The sequence below is a fragment of the Lagopus leucura genome, unplaced genomic scaffold (genome assembly GCF_019238085.1).
Source record: "Lagopus leucura isolate 7727_CA_CO unplaced genomic scaffold, USGS_WTPT01 Super-Scaffold_73, whole genome shotgun sequence".
Lineage (NCBI taxonomy): Eukaryota > Metazoa > Chordata > Aves > Galliformes > Phasianidae > Lagopus > Lagopus leucura.
In genome coordinates, this window is record NW_024962252.1 from 280446 (window position 1) to 297758 (window position 17313).

The 17313-nt window shown below is 45.9% G+C and overlaps 1 protein-coding gene across 2 annotated transcripts in view; it reads right to left on the reverse strand.

Moving 5' to 3' along the window:
• FKBP1B (FKBP prolyl isomerase 1B) overlaps nucleotides 1–16683 on the reverse strand; it is a 45727-nt gene extending 29044 nt beyond the window's left edge. The window contains exons 1-2 of one of the 2 annotated variants that reach the window (XM_042882818.1): nucleotides 16549–16681; nucleotides 14536–14583 (exon numbers count right to left, since the gene is read on the reverse strand). In XM_042882818.1, the coding sequence (XP_042738752.1) occupies nucleotides 14536–14583; nucleotides 16549–16585 (85 nt within the window). In that variant the 5' untranslated portion in view covers nucleotides 16586–16681. Of the gene's footprint in view, nucleotides 1–14535; nucleotides 14584–16548 lie in introns of both variants that reach the window. The other variant, XM_042882827.1, reaches the window with a different exon arrangement.
• Between the last annotated feature and the right edge of the window lie 630 nt (nucleotides 16684–17313).

The following is a 17313-nucleotide window of genomic DNA, read 5'->3' on the forward strand; positions in this document are numbered from 1 at the left end:
CCTGCATCCAACCTCTTCTTCCTGTGTCAAGTTCCTGTTTCTATGATTCCTGATTCTGTGATGTTCCAAACAAGGAAGGACAGCCAGGTGATTTACCTGAGGGGGAGCAGTGGCAAGGTCAGGGACAGAAGATGAGTGTAGCACATTCCTAGGGCACTGCTTGAGACACTCATGTCTTCCAGTCCCCTTTTCCTCCCACTTTACTTCATTTCTGGCTAATTACAAATGAGCTACAGAACTGAGATGAAGATAAGAACTTCTTGGAAATGCAGGGCTGTTAAGTTTTTAAGAGTGAGGTTTGGTCTGCATTAAGGAACCCAGTCTGAAATTCAGGTTTAGATTAACACTTTGCATGGGTTAAAAACACTTCATAGCACACACCTCTCCCTCTGAAGAGGCAATGAGAAAACAAGCAGCAGTCCCATTGCATGATCATAGAATCACAGAATGGCTTGGGTTGGAAGGGACCTGAAGGATCATCAAGTCCCAGTGTCACAGGCAGGGTTGCCAATCACTAGATCAAGTGCTAGATCAGATTGCCCAGGGTCCTGTCCAACCTGGCCTTCCACACCTCCTGAGATGGGGCATCTACAACCTCTTTGGGCAATCTGTTCCAGCACCTCACCACTCTCTAAGTAAAGAACTTCCCTGACATCTAATTTAGATCTCCCTTCCTTTAGTTTACAACCATTCCCCTCTGTCCTCTATCTACCTGTGTAAAAAGTTGATTTCTCTCATGTTTATAAACTCCCTTTAAATACTGGAAGGTCAAAATGTGATGTCCCCACAGCCATCTCTCTTCCAGGCTGAACAAGCCCAGTTCCTTCAGCCTGTCTCTATAGGAGAGTTGCTCCAGCCCTTGATGTACTGCTTGAACATGCTAAGAAGCTTCACAGTTAACACTGAAATCTGTATTAGAACTTGCATAGAACTGAACAAAGCACAAAGTGCAACAAGCATGATCAGAGGGCTGGAGCACCTCTCCTATGAAGGCAGTTTACATTAGATATTAGGAAGAAATTCTTCACACAGAGGGCATACGGACCCCAGGACATGCAGCCCAGATAAGTTGTGGATGCCTCATCCCTGGCAGTGCCCAAGGCTAGGATGGATGGGGCTTTGGGCAATCTGTTTTAGGTGGGAGGAATCCCTGCTGATGGCAGGAGGGTGGAAAAGGATGGGCTTTAAGGTCCCATCCAACTCAAACCCTTCTGGGACTCTACAGTTCTATGAATATTAAGTTAAAAATTCCAAAGATATGTAAAGTAATTCAATGAAACATGAAGGCAAAATTATATCTAACCGTGCAGTAAGCTAACTTTTTTTAGTAAGAGTCTATCATAACCTCAATATTGAGGAAAAATAAGGGCTCCTGTGTATAATAAGAGCCCAGGCCAGCAGGAGGGTGCAGTGGAAAGGGGACATTCATTCATTCATTCATTCATTCATTCATTCATTCATTCACTCCTTGTGCTTCCAGACACCATCTAGTTTCTCTTGGCTCCTTGACATGACATCAAATCCAAAGAACACTTCACATCAGCCTGGCTTTTATCAGCTGACACCCTCTTGGTCTGTGTTGTACATCAGTTTCTCAAAGGAAAACAAGAGCTAAGATAACCACTGTCGTGGTCTCCCCACTTTTTTCAACTCAGCTACTTGTCCACAAAATGTACAGAGGTGTCTGAGAACTAAAATAAACGTGGGAAGCACTGAAGACTGGTAGTTATTCTTATCTTGCTGCTTTATTAACACAGTGGGATAACTATGTGCAATACTCCCTAATACAGCTGTCATCATTTAAATGATTCGTGCTCTACACATGGGCGAGTCCTACAGGGATGGACTAAATAACAGGAAGATTACAGGTCTTATGACTCCATTGGTGTATGGAGGAATTTTGCAGTCAGTCAATCTTTCTGCCCATATTCCTGCAGGGAAGAATCCTGTATTCTCAGGACTCAACATTTCATTGTATATTCATTTAAATGCATACTTCCAGCACAGCAAAGCATTTCTCAGTTCTCTGTTCCCTCTGACATCTGTATTTTCAGCTCTCTCGGGTCCTACCTTCTTTGTTTGATGCTGTTTTCCCAAACACTTTATATAAACTTGTGCATCTGAAGAAGAGTTTTGAATGTGCCATGATAGCAAATCACAGAATCACAGAATGGCCTGGGTTGCAAAGGCCCACAGTGCTCATCCAGTTCCAACCCCCTGCTGTGTGCAGGTCACCAACCAGCAGCCCAGGCTGCCCAGAGCCACATCCAGCCTGGCCTTGAATGCCTGCAGGGATGGGGCATCCACAGCCTCCTTGGGCAACCTGTTCCAGTGCCTCACCACCCTCTGGGGGAAAAACTTCCTCCTAATATCCCTAACCCTCCCCTGTCTCAGTTTAAAACCATTCCCCCTTGTCCTATCACCATCCACCCTCACAAACAGCCGTTCCCCCTCCTGTTTCTACGCTCCCTTCAAGTACTGGAAGGCCACAATGAGGTCTCCCTGAAGCTTTCTCTTCTCCAAGCTAAACAAGCCCAGTTCCCTCAACCTTTCTTCACAGGAGAGGTGCTCTCCTTATGAAACCCCTTCAAAATGGCTCTGCAGTTTTATCAAATCAATGTATGGCAAGCTTTAGTTTCTTTACTGGGGAAAAAAAAAAAGAATAATGTTAGCATCACATCCCCTATTATTCTGGACAGCAAGAAAGGGTTGAGCCCTTAATCTGTTTACAATGCTTATATAACCAATGAAATAAGCATTGGTTAGAGAAAGACAGAGAATCTAATAAAAAACCACAGTACTTTGTGATTTTCTAACATTTATCTATAGTTTGTTCTCAAAAGTTAAGCAAGTTTTAGGTCTGGAGAAAAACAGTTCTTCCAGAGTCGATACAGCCTAGTGGAAAACATAACAGATAAGGACTTGAAATAAATTTCTGTCCCCTGTTATCAAAGGCTTAGTGTGTTCCCTGGATAAATCATTTCCCTCCTGAATTTTCCTGTCTTTTACAGAGGAGTTAACAATACTTTTCCCTTTCCAAAGCGATTTATGAGTGAAGGGTATAGAATTTTGATCAGATTCAACTTTAAAAATTGTCCACAGGGGTTTAATAACGGCAGTTCTTTATGATGGTATCAAGCATGAATTTGCATTTGACTTGGAAGTGTCTAACACTCCTACGTTCCCAGCCAGGAATCTGAATCAGTGTTGAAAAGGAGGTAAGCTGCATAAAAGGCTTCACATGGAATAAGTCTTAACAGCAAAAGTAAGTGTAATTTTTTAACAAAGCATTTCCAATCTGATTCACTGCCCTTACAACATCTCTTCTTGCAGTTACAGTCTCAGAAGTCCTCAGGGTTTGGATACAAGGCCATGACTTCTGAGCGGAAGCCAGGAAAGGCAGGACACTGCAAAAGGGGCTCAGCCCCATTGAGATGATAGCTCTCAGCTGTGCTGCGCCGAAGCGCTGCTGAGTGACTTAAGGAACAGGGCAGGAGCTGTGAAGCAGCCCTTGCTGTTTATTTGGCTGAAGACAAGGTGCAAATGACAGCAGAAGAAAATGGAAAGCAAAGCATAAGCAGAAAGCTATCTGATGGGGCTGGCTGGGCACTCAGAAATTCCCCTGGCAGGGTGGGACAGATGCAGTCAGTGCTGTTATAGAGTTGTTGCCAGCTGGCCACAGTTGGGCACTGAGGGGCTGGGAGAGCAAGTCACAGGGCAGTGTGACAGAGGAGCATCTCCTGTCCTTGTCAGTGGAGAGACACTGCCAGACAGGGACCTCAAGCTGAAGCCAAGGTCAAGCTATCAAGCCCTGTGGAAAAAGCCTGCTCTTCTCCATCCATAACATGGAATAGGAAGACTCCCAAGGGTTAAAGTCATTGTGATCACTGTTCTACTCTCTTCCATTAAAAGGGAGAACAGTTTCATACTGCAAAAATACTGCATGTAATTCTGCTTTTACTCTGTAATTAAAGCACGATTGCATAGCAGTCAGTTACCATACCTGCAAACGCCATGGATTGATGCTCGTAACATGGTGCATGACTGTAGTAACCTGACCATCATGCTGTATAACTTTCAAGCAAGAAACACAGACAAGGGTTACAGTAGGGTCAGACAGAATAACCCCTTAATAAGAAAAAATATCCTTATCCTACAGTGAAAATAGGAAGAACCCATTGAGACATGTTTAGTTGTGATCTGAATTGGAGTCTGAGCTGTAAAATTCAGCTCCACAGCTTTAAATTCTGCCACATACTTCTGTTAATATCCAACACTTCAGCTCAAACCAATATAGACTTGGCAGTTAGCCGATGAATTTCAGTCTCAGATCATCAACCTTCAAAATAAAACTTGTGGGAAAAGCTTTTTCAACCAAAATTACAGCTTTTGCAGCAACAGCAACAAAAAATCTCTCCAATTCTTCAGGCTGAAAATTATGCATCCCAGTCTGGAAACGGCAATACATCATGGTGATGCTTCAGGAACGTCTCAGGAACTGTGTGACTCACCTTCTGTTTTCTTTCACGTGTCCCAGATATTGCTAAATTTCACCTCCCAAAGTGCCAAACCTTCCCCTTCTATTGGAAATCCTGCTGGTAGCATAAGGAGAAACTTATTCATGGAGAAGAGTGAAAATCTAAATTACTGTAACTACAATCCCTATGTAGCACTACAGCCTATTTTCTGAATGATCACTTTTGTTATTGTTTTGTGAGTTTCCTAAAGTTAAAAAAGAAAACCAGAGGGTGGTGAGGCACTGGGACAGGTTGCCCAAGGAGGCTGTGGATGCCCCATCCCTGCAGGCATTCAAGGCCAGGTTGGATGTGGCTCTGGGCAGCCTGGGCTGCTGGTTGGTGACCCTGCACACAGCAGGGGGTTGGAACTGGATGAGCATTGTGCTCCTTTGCAACCCAGCCCATTCTGTGATTCTATGATTAATGCAGCAGTAATAGCATTATCACTTTGGTCATTTAAAAGCAGACAACCAATGTGTCCCTCAAACACTGCATACAGCAGCCACAGGATCGGAATAAAGCATTAGGTTAGTCTCTCTCCAAGAAGAATTCACCCTTTCCAAAACAAAATTCTTCAATTAGAAGAATTCTTCATGTAGAAGAGGTCAATCTTGGTAAATCAATGTAGCCACATTGGCTAAGGGACTTAGAGCAGCAAGACATTGGTGAGAACCAGAAACTACACAGGATTACCAGTAAAGGTCTGGAGGAAAGCAGACTTGGCATACCATGCACAGGAACAGAGGGAGAGTTACAAGTCAGTGCTGCAACACTGAGTTTTAGAAGCCCTGGGATGTTGGGTGGGAGCTGGAGGACTCCACTGACTGCCTGGACCTATTGCTGCCCCACTGACAAGGACCCACCGTTGTGGCCATGTCATCTGCACTGGAGGGAGTACAAAACTTCTGCAGCCAGCAGGCTCATGAAAAAAATTAAGTAAGATTTACAGTGCCCTGGAGTAAGCGAACCTAAACAATATATCTCCATTGTGAGATGCTGCTTTCAATACTGAGCCTGCTTGGCAGGGCCCTGGCGTTGGTTCAGTGAGGCTCAGCAGAACTCATGCCAACACCCAATCGCTGCTTCCTGCAGTGGCGTGGGGCTCCTCTGTGGCCTCCTGATCCATCGCACCCCATGAGCTCCTGGGCAGTGATCCTCCATCAGACTGCAGCCTGTAGAGCTCAGATCATCAGGAAACTGCAGATGGCTTTGGCCATGCGGCAGCCCAGTGGGTGCCACCCAAAGTGTGGGTGCTGTTTGCCCCCCACTCAGTGATGACACTGCATGTTGTCTAATTAAAATTACCACCCCTCCCATAAGCCCTGCCTGGCTGAGCTGTCTGGCTTAGGAACCTGATTAAGCTCTTTATCTAATTGAGACAGAGAGAGGCACGTCCAAAGGCTAAATATTTAGGTAGCATAAGGTAACTAAGCTCTCAATTTAGACTTCTTAATTAGGTAAATACGGTGATGTCAGGTCTATTTTGTCAATAAAGGGAGACAAGCCTATCAATGTTGCCAGCTGATAGAGTTTCTCATTTAATTACGCTGTAACCATTTGCCCATTTACAGGAACCAACTATTTAGTCCACTATCCAACAATTTTTTGAGGAATTTTTTTTGTTCTAATAAATTGTGCAAAATAATTTCAATCTCAGCCTTGTGAGGATCTGGAATTCTAATTATCAAGAGCCGATGCAAACTTTTCAGGCCCTGGTCATTGGACATACACATGAGCTGTAAGGCAGCATTGTACACTGGGATCACTGAAAATAAGCACGAATCACTGAAACATTCAGGTTGGAAAAGACTTCTACAACCATCCAGTCCAATCCCAACCCACCCCACCGTTCCACTGACCATGTCCATCAGTGCCACATCTCCACGGTCCCTGAACACCTCCAGGCACTGTGATCCCAGCAGCTCCCTGAGCAGCCTGTTCCAATGCCTGACCAAACGGTGCAAGTCCTGCTGTTTCCACTGAATTAGGCATTGCATTTTCCCATTTTCAGAAAGAACCATGAACAGCTCAAGCTGTGTCAACCAGCACCAACTGCATTAACTGTATGCATTTACTCATTTCCCCTCCCAAGATTTCCTACATCTCTGCGTTGTCTTCACGTGAAGAGGATGGGGCAAAAATATTTTGTTTGAAAATAGCAATTAATTTTTTTTAAACACAGAACTGTTTACAAGTACTGTGAGTTTAAGAACTTGATGCTCTGCAGTACTAGTTTTGTTACACTACGTAATCTGATTTGCAAGCAATTTCATTTCTGTGCACAGTAGGAACAGAGCATATTACAGTGCGTCCATGAAGAGAAATCATTCTCTTACAAGTTTGGTGTGTGCTCCAATACAGAAACCAGCAGTCTCAAAGTTATTCAGTTTCTCTCATACTGATAGAAGAGTGCCTGTCAGGGAGGAAAGCACCTGTGCATGGTCTCTTGAACAAGTCTCTTTACAACCTGTACTCTGCAGGAAACTCATCCTGTCTTCTTGGGATCAAGTGCACCCTCAGCAGTTTGCTGATGACACCAAGCTGAGTGGTGCAGCTGACACAATAGAAGAAAGGGGTGCCATCCAGAGGGACCTGGACAGGCTTGAAAAGTGAGCCTATGTGAATCTAATGAGGTTTAACAAGGCCGAGTGCAAGGCGTTGAAAACTTCAGTTGAGGCAATCCCAGATATGAGCACAGGCTGGGAGAAGAACCCCTTGAGAGCGGTCCTGTGGAGAATGATTTGGTGAGTCCTTGTGCACAAAAAGCTGGACAAGAGCCAGCTATGTGTGCCTGCAGCCTGGAAGGCCAACAGAACCCTGGGCTGGAACAACAGAGGGGTGGCAGAGGGGCAGGGAGGTGATTGCCCCCCTCTATTATGTCTTTGAGAGGCCCCATCTGGAATACTGCGTTCAGGTCTGGGGCCCCCACAGAACAAGGATGCAAAACTGTTGGATTTGGCCCAGAGGACGGCCACTAAGATGAATGGGGCTGGGGCACCTGTGCTCTGAAGAAAGGTTGAGGGAGTTGGGCTTGCTTAGCTTGGAGAAGAGATGGCTCCAGGGAGAACTCACTGCAGCCTTCCAGAACTTGAGAGGAACTTGTAAAAAGAGGGACTTTTCACATGGTCTCATAGTGATAGGGCAAGGGGGAATGGTTTTAAGCCATAAAAGGGGAGATTTAGATCAGATGTTAGGAAAAAAATCTTACTCAGAGGGCAGTGAGGCCCTGGCACTGCTGCCCCTTAAAGAAGCTGTGGATGCCCCATCCCTGGAGGTGCTCAGGGCCAGGCTGAGCAGCCTGAGCTGCTGGAGAGCAACCAACCTAAGGCAGGAATGTTGGAGCACAATGATCTTTAAGGTCCCTTCCAACCCACGCCATCCTATGATTCTATGAAAACATAGCTGTGCTGCTGAGGTTGCCTGCAAGAATGCAGTGGATAATTCCAAGCTGTTTATGAACCCATATTAAATAGCACCCAATAGTGCAAGGAATTTCCTCGAAACCAATGGGCACAGTATGTGTTCAGAGCAGAGGAGGGACCAGGAAGCATGAGGCTATGGTTACTATGCCAATCCTTTTCCGCCATGCAACAATCCGATATGATCAACTTAAACCCACCAATTTAACTGCTGAAGCTACCACATTCTTCTCACAAATGGTGGAATCCTTTTTTTTTTTCCCCTCCTCCATCAAACCATTTTTTCACATCAATATTCTCTTCTTATAGACAACCTCACAGCACTCGCAAGCATTAATTTCAAGACCATACTGGGAGGCAGGGCCCTTTCCCTGTCAAATTGCAAAACTGAAGGTGCAAGTAATACATCTGGGAGCAGCCACAAGGCTGGCAGCAAAATGCTTCAGAGAAATCTGCCCTCCTCCACCTCCTGCTTCAGGACACCGATCGCCTGAACGTGCCACTGAAGTATTTCCAAAGGTAACCAATCTGCAATAAGTAAGCAAAGATGAACATTTTACTCCTTTTATCAATAGCTTTGAGACTTGCAAATCATGTCTGCGGGACATCAAAAGAACGTGTTCTTTCCTGAAGAGTCAAACCTACTTCTTGCAGTTATGATTCACTGAAGAAAAAAAAGCAACATGTTTTTAAGTGCTCAGCTGTCACAAAGATCTTTAAAGACGTGAAAGGCTTTCATCTTTTAAACCAGGGCAATTTGGAGAGATTGCTTCAAGTCAAAAAATTCCAGGCACTGGCAGGCCCCAAAGGATGGACAGACATCTCACTCTCCTGGAAGAATGCATCTTGTGAACGTGCTCGATAAAACAATTACGTCCTTTCTAGGTAAGCAAGATTTAGCTGGCTCTAATTCAAGACTCAATTATAATGTCTGTTAAAATACAGTTCTTCTTAATGATAGCTCTAATTGCTATCTTTGTTATTCACTATTCTCTTCCAAAATCACCAAGCCAGTTTTTCTGGAGACAAATAATTTTGATTGAATTTCTTTGTCATTTCCTCACAGATCTCTCTGGGTCTCATGGAAGTCGCAGGGATTTTTCAGAACATGGGACCATGCACAGCCCTGTGCTCACCTGGCACAAAGCACTCCCACACTAAACTGGTGTACACCAGCCATACACTTAGGTTCATAGACAAGTATAAGACACTCTGCAGTGTTATTCTGGATTTACATCAGTCTCTTTGAGAGCATTTTGGCAAATGTCTGGCTATTACTGCATGCGCTTTACACTGGGTTGATTTCGATCCAGGAAATATAGGCAGATCTTTTTTCTTTTTGGCAAGTGTTATTGCAAAGGAATTGCATTATGTTTGTATCGAGTTAAATGAAGATGCATTTCACATCACAGTAAATCAGGCATGTTCTATAAATCTATGTAGTCTGCTTTTGTTATTAAAAAAGGTATTAAAAAGAAAAGGCTTTCTACTACACAGATGCAAGCATAACACAGCATCGCAGCACTGGCAAAGCTGAAGAAATAAAAATAAATAACACAAAGCAATTTGGTAACACATGGAAAAAAGAAGATGATCCGAGTCTGTCCCCAGATGGTTAGGAAAAGAACAAGTCATCTTTTGTTCTGCTTCCTAAGACAGAATCCATCTGTACAGCATATCTGAAATAAACGAAGTAGTATTCTAACACTCGAATAGAGAATAACATAAATCAATTTCTTAGTATTTGATTTTGTGGTCATTGCCTGGACCTAAGAAGTCCAAGGAAAACCTTCTTTTATAGAAGTTTGGTTTAATAATTAATTAAGGATTTAATATGCCTTGATGGTCTTACTCCATGAAATCTGTTGCAGCACACTACAGATGCTGAACACCCAGTTTCTTCTTTAAGAGGGTAATTGTATTACCACAGAGGTACATGTGGGCTAGGAGGACAATGACAAGGTCATGAATTCACCTTTACTACAGACTACCAGAGAATGTCAGCTCAGGAAGGAGAACAGCTGTTTATGAGGGTGGACAGTGATAGGACAAGGGGGAATGGTTTCAAACTGAGACAAGAGAGGTTTAGGTTAGATATTAGAAGGAAGTTTTTCCCCCAGAGGGTGGTGAGGCACTGGAACAGGTTGCCCAAGGAGGCTGTGGATGCCTCATCCCTGCAGGCATTCAAGGCCAGGCTGGATGTGGCTCTGGGCAGCCTGGGCTGCTGGTTGGTGACCTGCACACAGCAGGGGGTTGGAACTGGATGAGCACTGTGGGCCTTTGTAACCCAGGCCAGTCTATGATTCTATGAATAATGATTGAAAAGTTGCAGGTGAGGAGCTATGCACACAAATCTTATTTGAGGGGACACCACCAAGAACAGGAGGGCCAGAAATCACCTTCCCAGGATGAAGATTTGACCACAGTCAGAGCACTCAGCAGCTCAGCAAAGATTCTGTCACTTTCAGGGCTGTTTCTCAGCAAAAGCCACAGGCTGCATCATCTTCACCAATCTTTGAAAATTCAGCACTGCTGATTCCTACTCCCAGAGTCAACAAATTTAAAAATAACAGGAAAGAAAACTACAGCAAATGGCTCGGCTCTGTTGATACACTCCAGGACTAATGATACTGTAATTTGTTTACTGGCAGTGCTATCACTGCTGCAACATAACCCGAAGACCCAATCAAGATTAGGAGGCCATTACATTAGGCACGGGGATGGGGGCAGCCCATACCCCAAATTGCTGGCAATCTATCTGCACAAGGCAGACAAAGTACGGCCATCACTTTGCAGACAGAAAACAGAAGGAGTGAGCAGACTGCCAAAAGCTTTCAGAAGCTTGCTCAAGGAAATCTATGACAAAAGCATGACATAAACCATCGCTGCTGGAAGTGCATTTCGGTGCCAACTCACTGCCATATCCACTAATCTCATTACTTTGCTGTGTCAGGTTGCTTTTCAGACAACGTAGATGCTGGATGATCAGAAAAAGTGGTTATGTTAATTATATTTCTTAACAAAGATATGGGGATCTGATCATACTCTTGTCACGGAAAAAGATCAGGACCAGGTTTCATATGCTCTCTCAGTCTTCCTATCTAATCATCTATTTGTGTTCTTAACTAAGGCTGTGCCAAGCTGAAAAATTAGCTGGTGATTTACAGTACCAAGTTAGGCTGTAAGGCGCCTTATGGAAGGGCAATTAGGTACTCCTGAAGGGTAATCCAAAAATCCTGCTCTAATTGAACACAGCCAGGAGTTATTCCTAGGGGAGGAAGAAAAAAAAATATTTGCTTAAATATTAGGAGAGATGTTCCCTAATCTCTTCCCTAATGAAGTCGCACCTTACCTCCTGCTGCCACTGGAACTTAGTCTTGTTCATTGAGGCATCAGAATGTATTTGTGAGTCAGAGCACAATGCCTGCTTCTGGGGATATGCATCTAATTGGAAAAGGAGAGAAAGAGGCAAAGCTGCTGCATGTAACAGCCTGATAGCTGAAGCACTGGCAGAAGTGTAAAAACTCATAGTTCTCCCTCATCTGGAGGAGATTCCAGTTCTCACTTCCTCCTTCTCAGGCTGTCAGACTAGAAACTCCCTTGGTGAATCTCTACCTTGAAGGTGCACGAATCAAACAATACAGAAGGTGACCAGCCAGGACTCTGAAGCTCTGCCAAATATGGAGGATAGCAGACTGTGGTCCTCTCTGGACATTTGCTGCAAAGCACTGGGATGCTCAGCCTCTCACCTGCTGCAGATGGATTGTCAGGAAAACTCACACAGACAGCTTGCTCCTAAAACCCTTTATCCCAGATGTGTTTTGGAATCAACCCTCAGGCCTTTCACTCTTGCAGCAGTAGTCTGCTCCTGCCCATGCTCTCTCTGCCAACACTCCTCATCCCATGGGAAACGGGCATCTATGGGACTCGAGGGAAGGCAAGATGAGGAAGTAAGGCAAGATAGAACCCACAGCCCACTTTCTTATTCGACTCTCATAGAATCACAGAATGGTTTGGGTTGGAAGGGACCTTTAAGACCATCTCCTTCCAAGCCCCTGCTGTAGGCAGGGTCACCTCCATCTAGACCAATTTGCTCACAGCCCCATCCAGCCTGGCCTGGAATGCTTCCAGGAAAGGGAGCATTTCTCATTGGAAATTCATAACTTAAGCCCCCTCTTGGTCTCCTCCTCCTTGCTGGGAATTCTCAAAGCATGAATAACTAGCAAACAGACAATGTTCTTTCTTAAGTCTGCTCAAAATAAAATAACCTTTCAGGGAAGCAAGGAACCAACTGCAAGCCAAGGAGCTGCATCACTGTAATATATGCACTGGTATGGGAACGGTGAGGGGCAAAGCAAGAAGATATGTGACCAACCAAGTTGTCAAAATGATGCACCACTGTGTGGGAAAATCAAGGGCTAAAAGAAGTACAAAATGAATCCCATGGAATGCAATGCAACTCCTCCAGCTCTCTCACAAATGCCTGAACCAGTCTGCCACCCTCTTGCCCATGGCTCCTGTGCCCCTTTGCTGCTGTATTTCTGGATATCTCTCCAGAACTTTGCTCTGGAACTTTGCTACCTGCCTGGTAAAAAAACAGAACTGCTACGAGTGTGCTGAGGATAAACATGAAGTACCAGGGGGCCTAATGAGATCACACAAATAAGACAGATCATTTCAAGATGAATCCCAGACATACCTGGACAAATGTACAAAGTCACGTCGCATTCAGATAAAGTCATTTTAATTAAAACTTGACATTTATATTTCATATTTTCCCACATGGAATCAGAGAATCATGAAGGTTGGAAAAGACCTCTCAGATCCCCAAGTCCAACCCCAACCCACCCCACCGTGCCCACTGCCCACGTCCCTCAGTGCCACATCCCCACGTTTCTGGACCACCTCCAGGTTTGGTGACCCCACCACCTCCTGGGCAGCTGTGCCACTGCAGCACTGCTCTTCATGAGAATAGATTTGTCCCAACATCCAACATGAACCTCTCCTGGCACAACTTGAGGCCATCGTCTCTCATCCTATCTCTAGTTACATCCAAGAAGAGGCCTAGTATTTTGCAGTCCATTGGAAGGAAGCACCTTATACATGATTTATGGGTTCCCTTTAAAGATACTGCTACCAAAGACAGCTTAAACAGCATTACAGCATTGAAGGTGAGACTGTGAGTTTCATCTGACGTTGTTCTAATCTGGGAGTTAGAGAGCACAGCACCAAGAGCAACATACATGGAGGAAGCACAGTTTAGGCTGGGGATTGATTTAATGAGTTTTCATAAAGTCTTCTGTATCAAAAGCCAGCTTCTGAAAGCCTCAACTAAAACATCTGTCTAACGCCATGAGCAGCATGCAGCACCTTGTTCTCTTCCCACATTCATTGCTTGCACTCCCTCTGAAGTTACCCAGCAGAACTGCACTCTGTGGCTGTCAGAGACCATTGCCACCACCTCTACACACTGCCACCTCTGCATTCTTTGCCTCTTTCACCTCTGACATTCACATGTCTAAATCCAACTGGAGGTGGGAGGTGACAATTTTGTTTCAGGAAAACTTCTGAATTTGGGGCTGGAACAGAAACGTATCTTTCAGCACCTTCACAAAAATAGTTTCAAAACACCTATTCTCAGATCCAAAGTGCAGGGAAATGTCTGCAAGAGCTGAGACTGGCATGGGAGATCCATGTGTTCAACTTCCCCACTATTCTAATTCACATTAGAAACCCTACATAAAATTACTCTGAATATATAAGTGCATACAAGAGCAAACCCTGACTCCTCATATCCTAAGCTGGTGTGCTAACTGTGCTCACTCTGAGGAGAGAGATTATTGAAACTATGTTAAAAAGCATCTCGGAAATATAAATGTGTATATTTATATATATAAATATACATAACTTCATTAATTGTATCCAGTGAAAATAGCGATGTTTTGCATTCCAAGGAAAAGACCTCATGAAATGGCAGCTCTTGATATGAACAGCACAACTCAGGGCTCAGGCTGCAGAAGTCTTTTCTGGACGATTTACAGAACTAAAAACAAAAGACAACATTGCAAACTGATTGAAAGGACATTTTTCCTCTGTGCAAAGGTGCAGCATAAGCAGCTCCATCAGCTAACTCACCGCTTAAGATTCACACGTGCCCATAAAGCAGGTGTTAACCAGCCCTTGAATTGATCTCTTCAGGCTGCAATGAGTTCCACCGCCAATACACAGATTCTTTTAAGATATAAACAATCGTTAATTGTCTGTATCAAGATCAGAGACTGGAAAAAATACGAAGCTGGCATTTGCACTGCTTCATGCTCGATTTCATTTGCTGGTGGAATGACTTAAAGAATCGGGTCTGCAGATTCATCTGTCAACTTGTCCCCACTAAACACCACTCCTGACAAATTCACTAGCACACTATCTAGATATTGCAGCCTGAACTACAAGTCAAACCTTCAGGAAATCCATCACAACACAATTAAATCGATTATGAACGGCAGCACAAAGCAAAGAATCCAACAGCCACGACTGAACTGATCCAACGCTCCTGGGCACAACTCAGCTGGCACGGACACAAAAACCAGAACATGCCTTACCTGTGTAGTGCACCACACATGTCTGCCCCTTCTTTGGGAACGTCCGTCCTGTTAAAGTGATAACAGGTTATTGTATATTTTGTCTTTGATCCCTGTAATTACACTGGTGTGTATTTCAAGAAGAAAATGCCAGAGTGAGATTTGTGTCTTATCAAACCACTGATACAAGGGGCAGGAACTGGTAGGGTATGAGCAGAACGTTAGCTTGGCTAAGCTGTTAGACCAAATCTTGTTTTACTCACATTAAGTTAACTTTCCCTGTATCTGTGTGTGCATAGTATGCATTTACATTCCCAACATGCAAAAAGACTGTCAAAACTTCGTGGATTGCAACTTGAAAATTCTCAGAATGTCTTTGTCATTATTTTTCAAATAAAGCCTTATTTTGACATTGTAAAAAAAATAAATTAATAAATTAAAAAAAAAAATCCATCTGTATTCCCTGGGCAGCCTATTGCAGTGCTTAACAGCCCTTTCTATAAAGAAGTGCTTCCTGATATCCAACCTAAACTGACCCTGGCACAACTTGAGGCCATTTCCCCTCATCCTGTCACCAGTGAGAAGAGACCAGCCCCGCTCTGCTGTAAGCACCTTTCAGATACTGGAAGAGAGCAATCAGGTCTCCCCTCAGCCTCCTTTTCCCCAGACTGAACAGCCCCAGCTCCTTCAGTCGCTAATGTTAATGTTGTAGTATTGAGCTATGGTAGAGCAGGGAGATGCTGAATCCTTACGTGAGCCTGGCAGCTCCCCCTAGGACATTCATCCCAAAAGGAAAAGAAGGTTTACCTAATTTCCTTAATGAAAAATGGAATTACTGTTTTCATGTTACCTGCTCCAAGTACTGCAGGCTGGGGGAAGAACTGCTGGGCTCATAGAGGTGCTGGCTGCACACTGACTCAGCTAACCTTAATCTCAAAAGCAGTGCTGGCCAGGGGAGGGCCAGCAAGGGCAGACTCAAGAACTTAGGAAGTATAAATGAGACAAATGATTAATGAACAGCATTGTCATAAAGCTAGAAAAATAGGGATTCCGATAGAAACTAAGGCTTGTTCGCATCTTACTTGGTCCTCTGGCCTCCTTAGTCTGTCTTAACATGAGAGCAAGTTATGCAAAATATTGTGTACATCAGCTAACAACACAAGCTGTGCATTCAGGACTCGTGTGCCCAAACCACTAAGCAAGCAGCAGGGGAACAGGCCAACATAGAGAGCCGTATCACGCAGCGGAGAAGATGGTGCCCCCGAGCATCATCGAACACCCTGAGCAGCAGCCTGCATGCATCTGCAGCCCCTCCAGCTGTAGTGCAACAGACAACCGAGAGAAATGATCAATATCTCCTTATTTGGGATAGCAGCCGGCTTCCAAAGATGTAAGAGCTCACACGTAGTGCTGCACTCGGAGCCCCACGGTGCCCACACGGCGTTCAGATCCCACACCTGTGCGCCCATCCAGAGATAAGAGCACGGAATGAGAGGGCAGCTGAAAGGCACACATGGAGGAAGCAGAGAGAACGGGCCGAGAAAGTTACACCGGGACGGAGTTCAGCGAATTGCGTCGAGCCGAGGGTGAATGTGGGCTTGAGACGGATGGGAATGGTGGCACCTTAGGGGCTGCGGTCTCGTAGAAATAACAAAAAGCAGAGCTAGGAAACGACAGAGCAGCCTGAGCGCGGCTCTGCAAGGGCGATGCCGCTCCCAGCCAGGTACCGGCTCCGGAGGAGGGATGGATGCTGCCCCAAATGGCCGCCCGCCCCCGGGAGAGCCGGCAGAGCGCCGGGCAAAGTTTGAGGCGGGGCGGTGCCGGCCTCACGAGCCCCAGTTACCGCCACCGCTCGGCGTCGTGCAGCTGTCGGCGGATGCCAGAATAAAATCCCCTCCCCCCCGCAACCCGGCGCTCCGGGCACGGCCGCCTACCGGTGCCGGAGCTTCGCCCGACGGGAGCCCCCGCAGCCGGGCACCGCTGTCCCCCGCCCCGCAGGTCTGCCCTCCGCCCGTTCCCCGTTGCGGCACGTACCGTCTCCCGGAGAGATGGTCTCGATCTCCACCCCCATCTCGGCGCTGAGCTCCGCTCGGCAGCCCTGGGCACGGCTCGGTTCGGTGCGGCCGGACCCCCAGTGCAGGCATGCCCCTCCGCGGCCGGCTGACTGGGGCCTCCCCTGCTGCCCGTCAGCCGCCCGCAGCCAATGCAGGGCAGGGGCGGGGAGGCAGGGGAGGGGAGGGGGGCCGCCCGCCCCCACCCGCAGATCCCCGGGGGCGCGGGGTTGCTGTGCAGTGCGGTGCGGTGCAATGCTACGCTGTGCTGTGCTATGCTGTGCTATGCTGTGCTGTGCTCTGCTGTGCTGTGCTCTGCTGTGCTGTGCTCTGCTGTGCTGTTCAGCGCGGGGAGGGCAGCGGCACCCCCGCCCTCAGGCACCGCCCTCAGCTTTAAAGAAGAAAATGTGTGTGTGTATTCCGTAGGTGCTCCCATGATGTGAGATCGCAAGTACATTTGCCTGTGCAAGAGGCTGCAGCTGCTTCTGGCGGATTGGAGAATCATAGAATCATCAAGGTTGGACGGACCACCAAGGTCATCTAGTCCAACCATCATCCTGGGCCTGGGGCTGCCTGCGCTGCCACATCTCTGTTGTTCTTGAACACCTCCAGGGACGGTGATCCACGACCTCCCTGAGCAGCCCACTCCAATATCTCACCAATTTGAGAATAAATGTTTCCTTATATCTAAACTGAACCTCCTCTGGCTCAACTTGAGGCCATCACCTCTCATCCTATCGCTGTTACC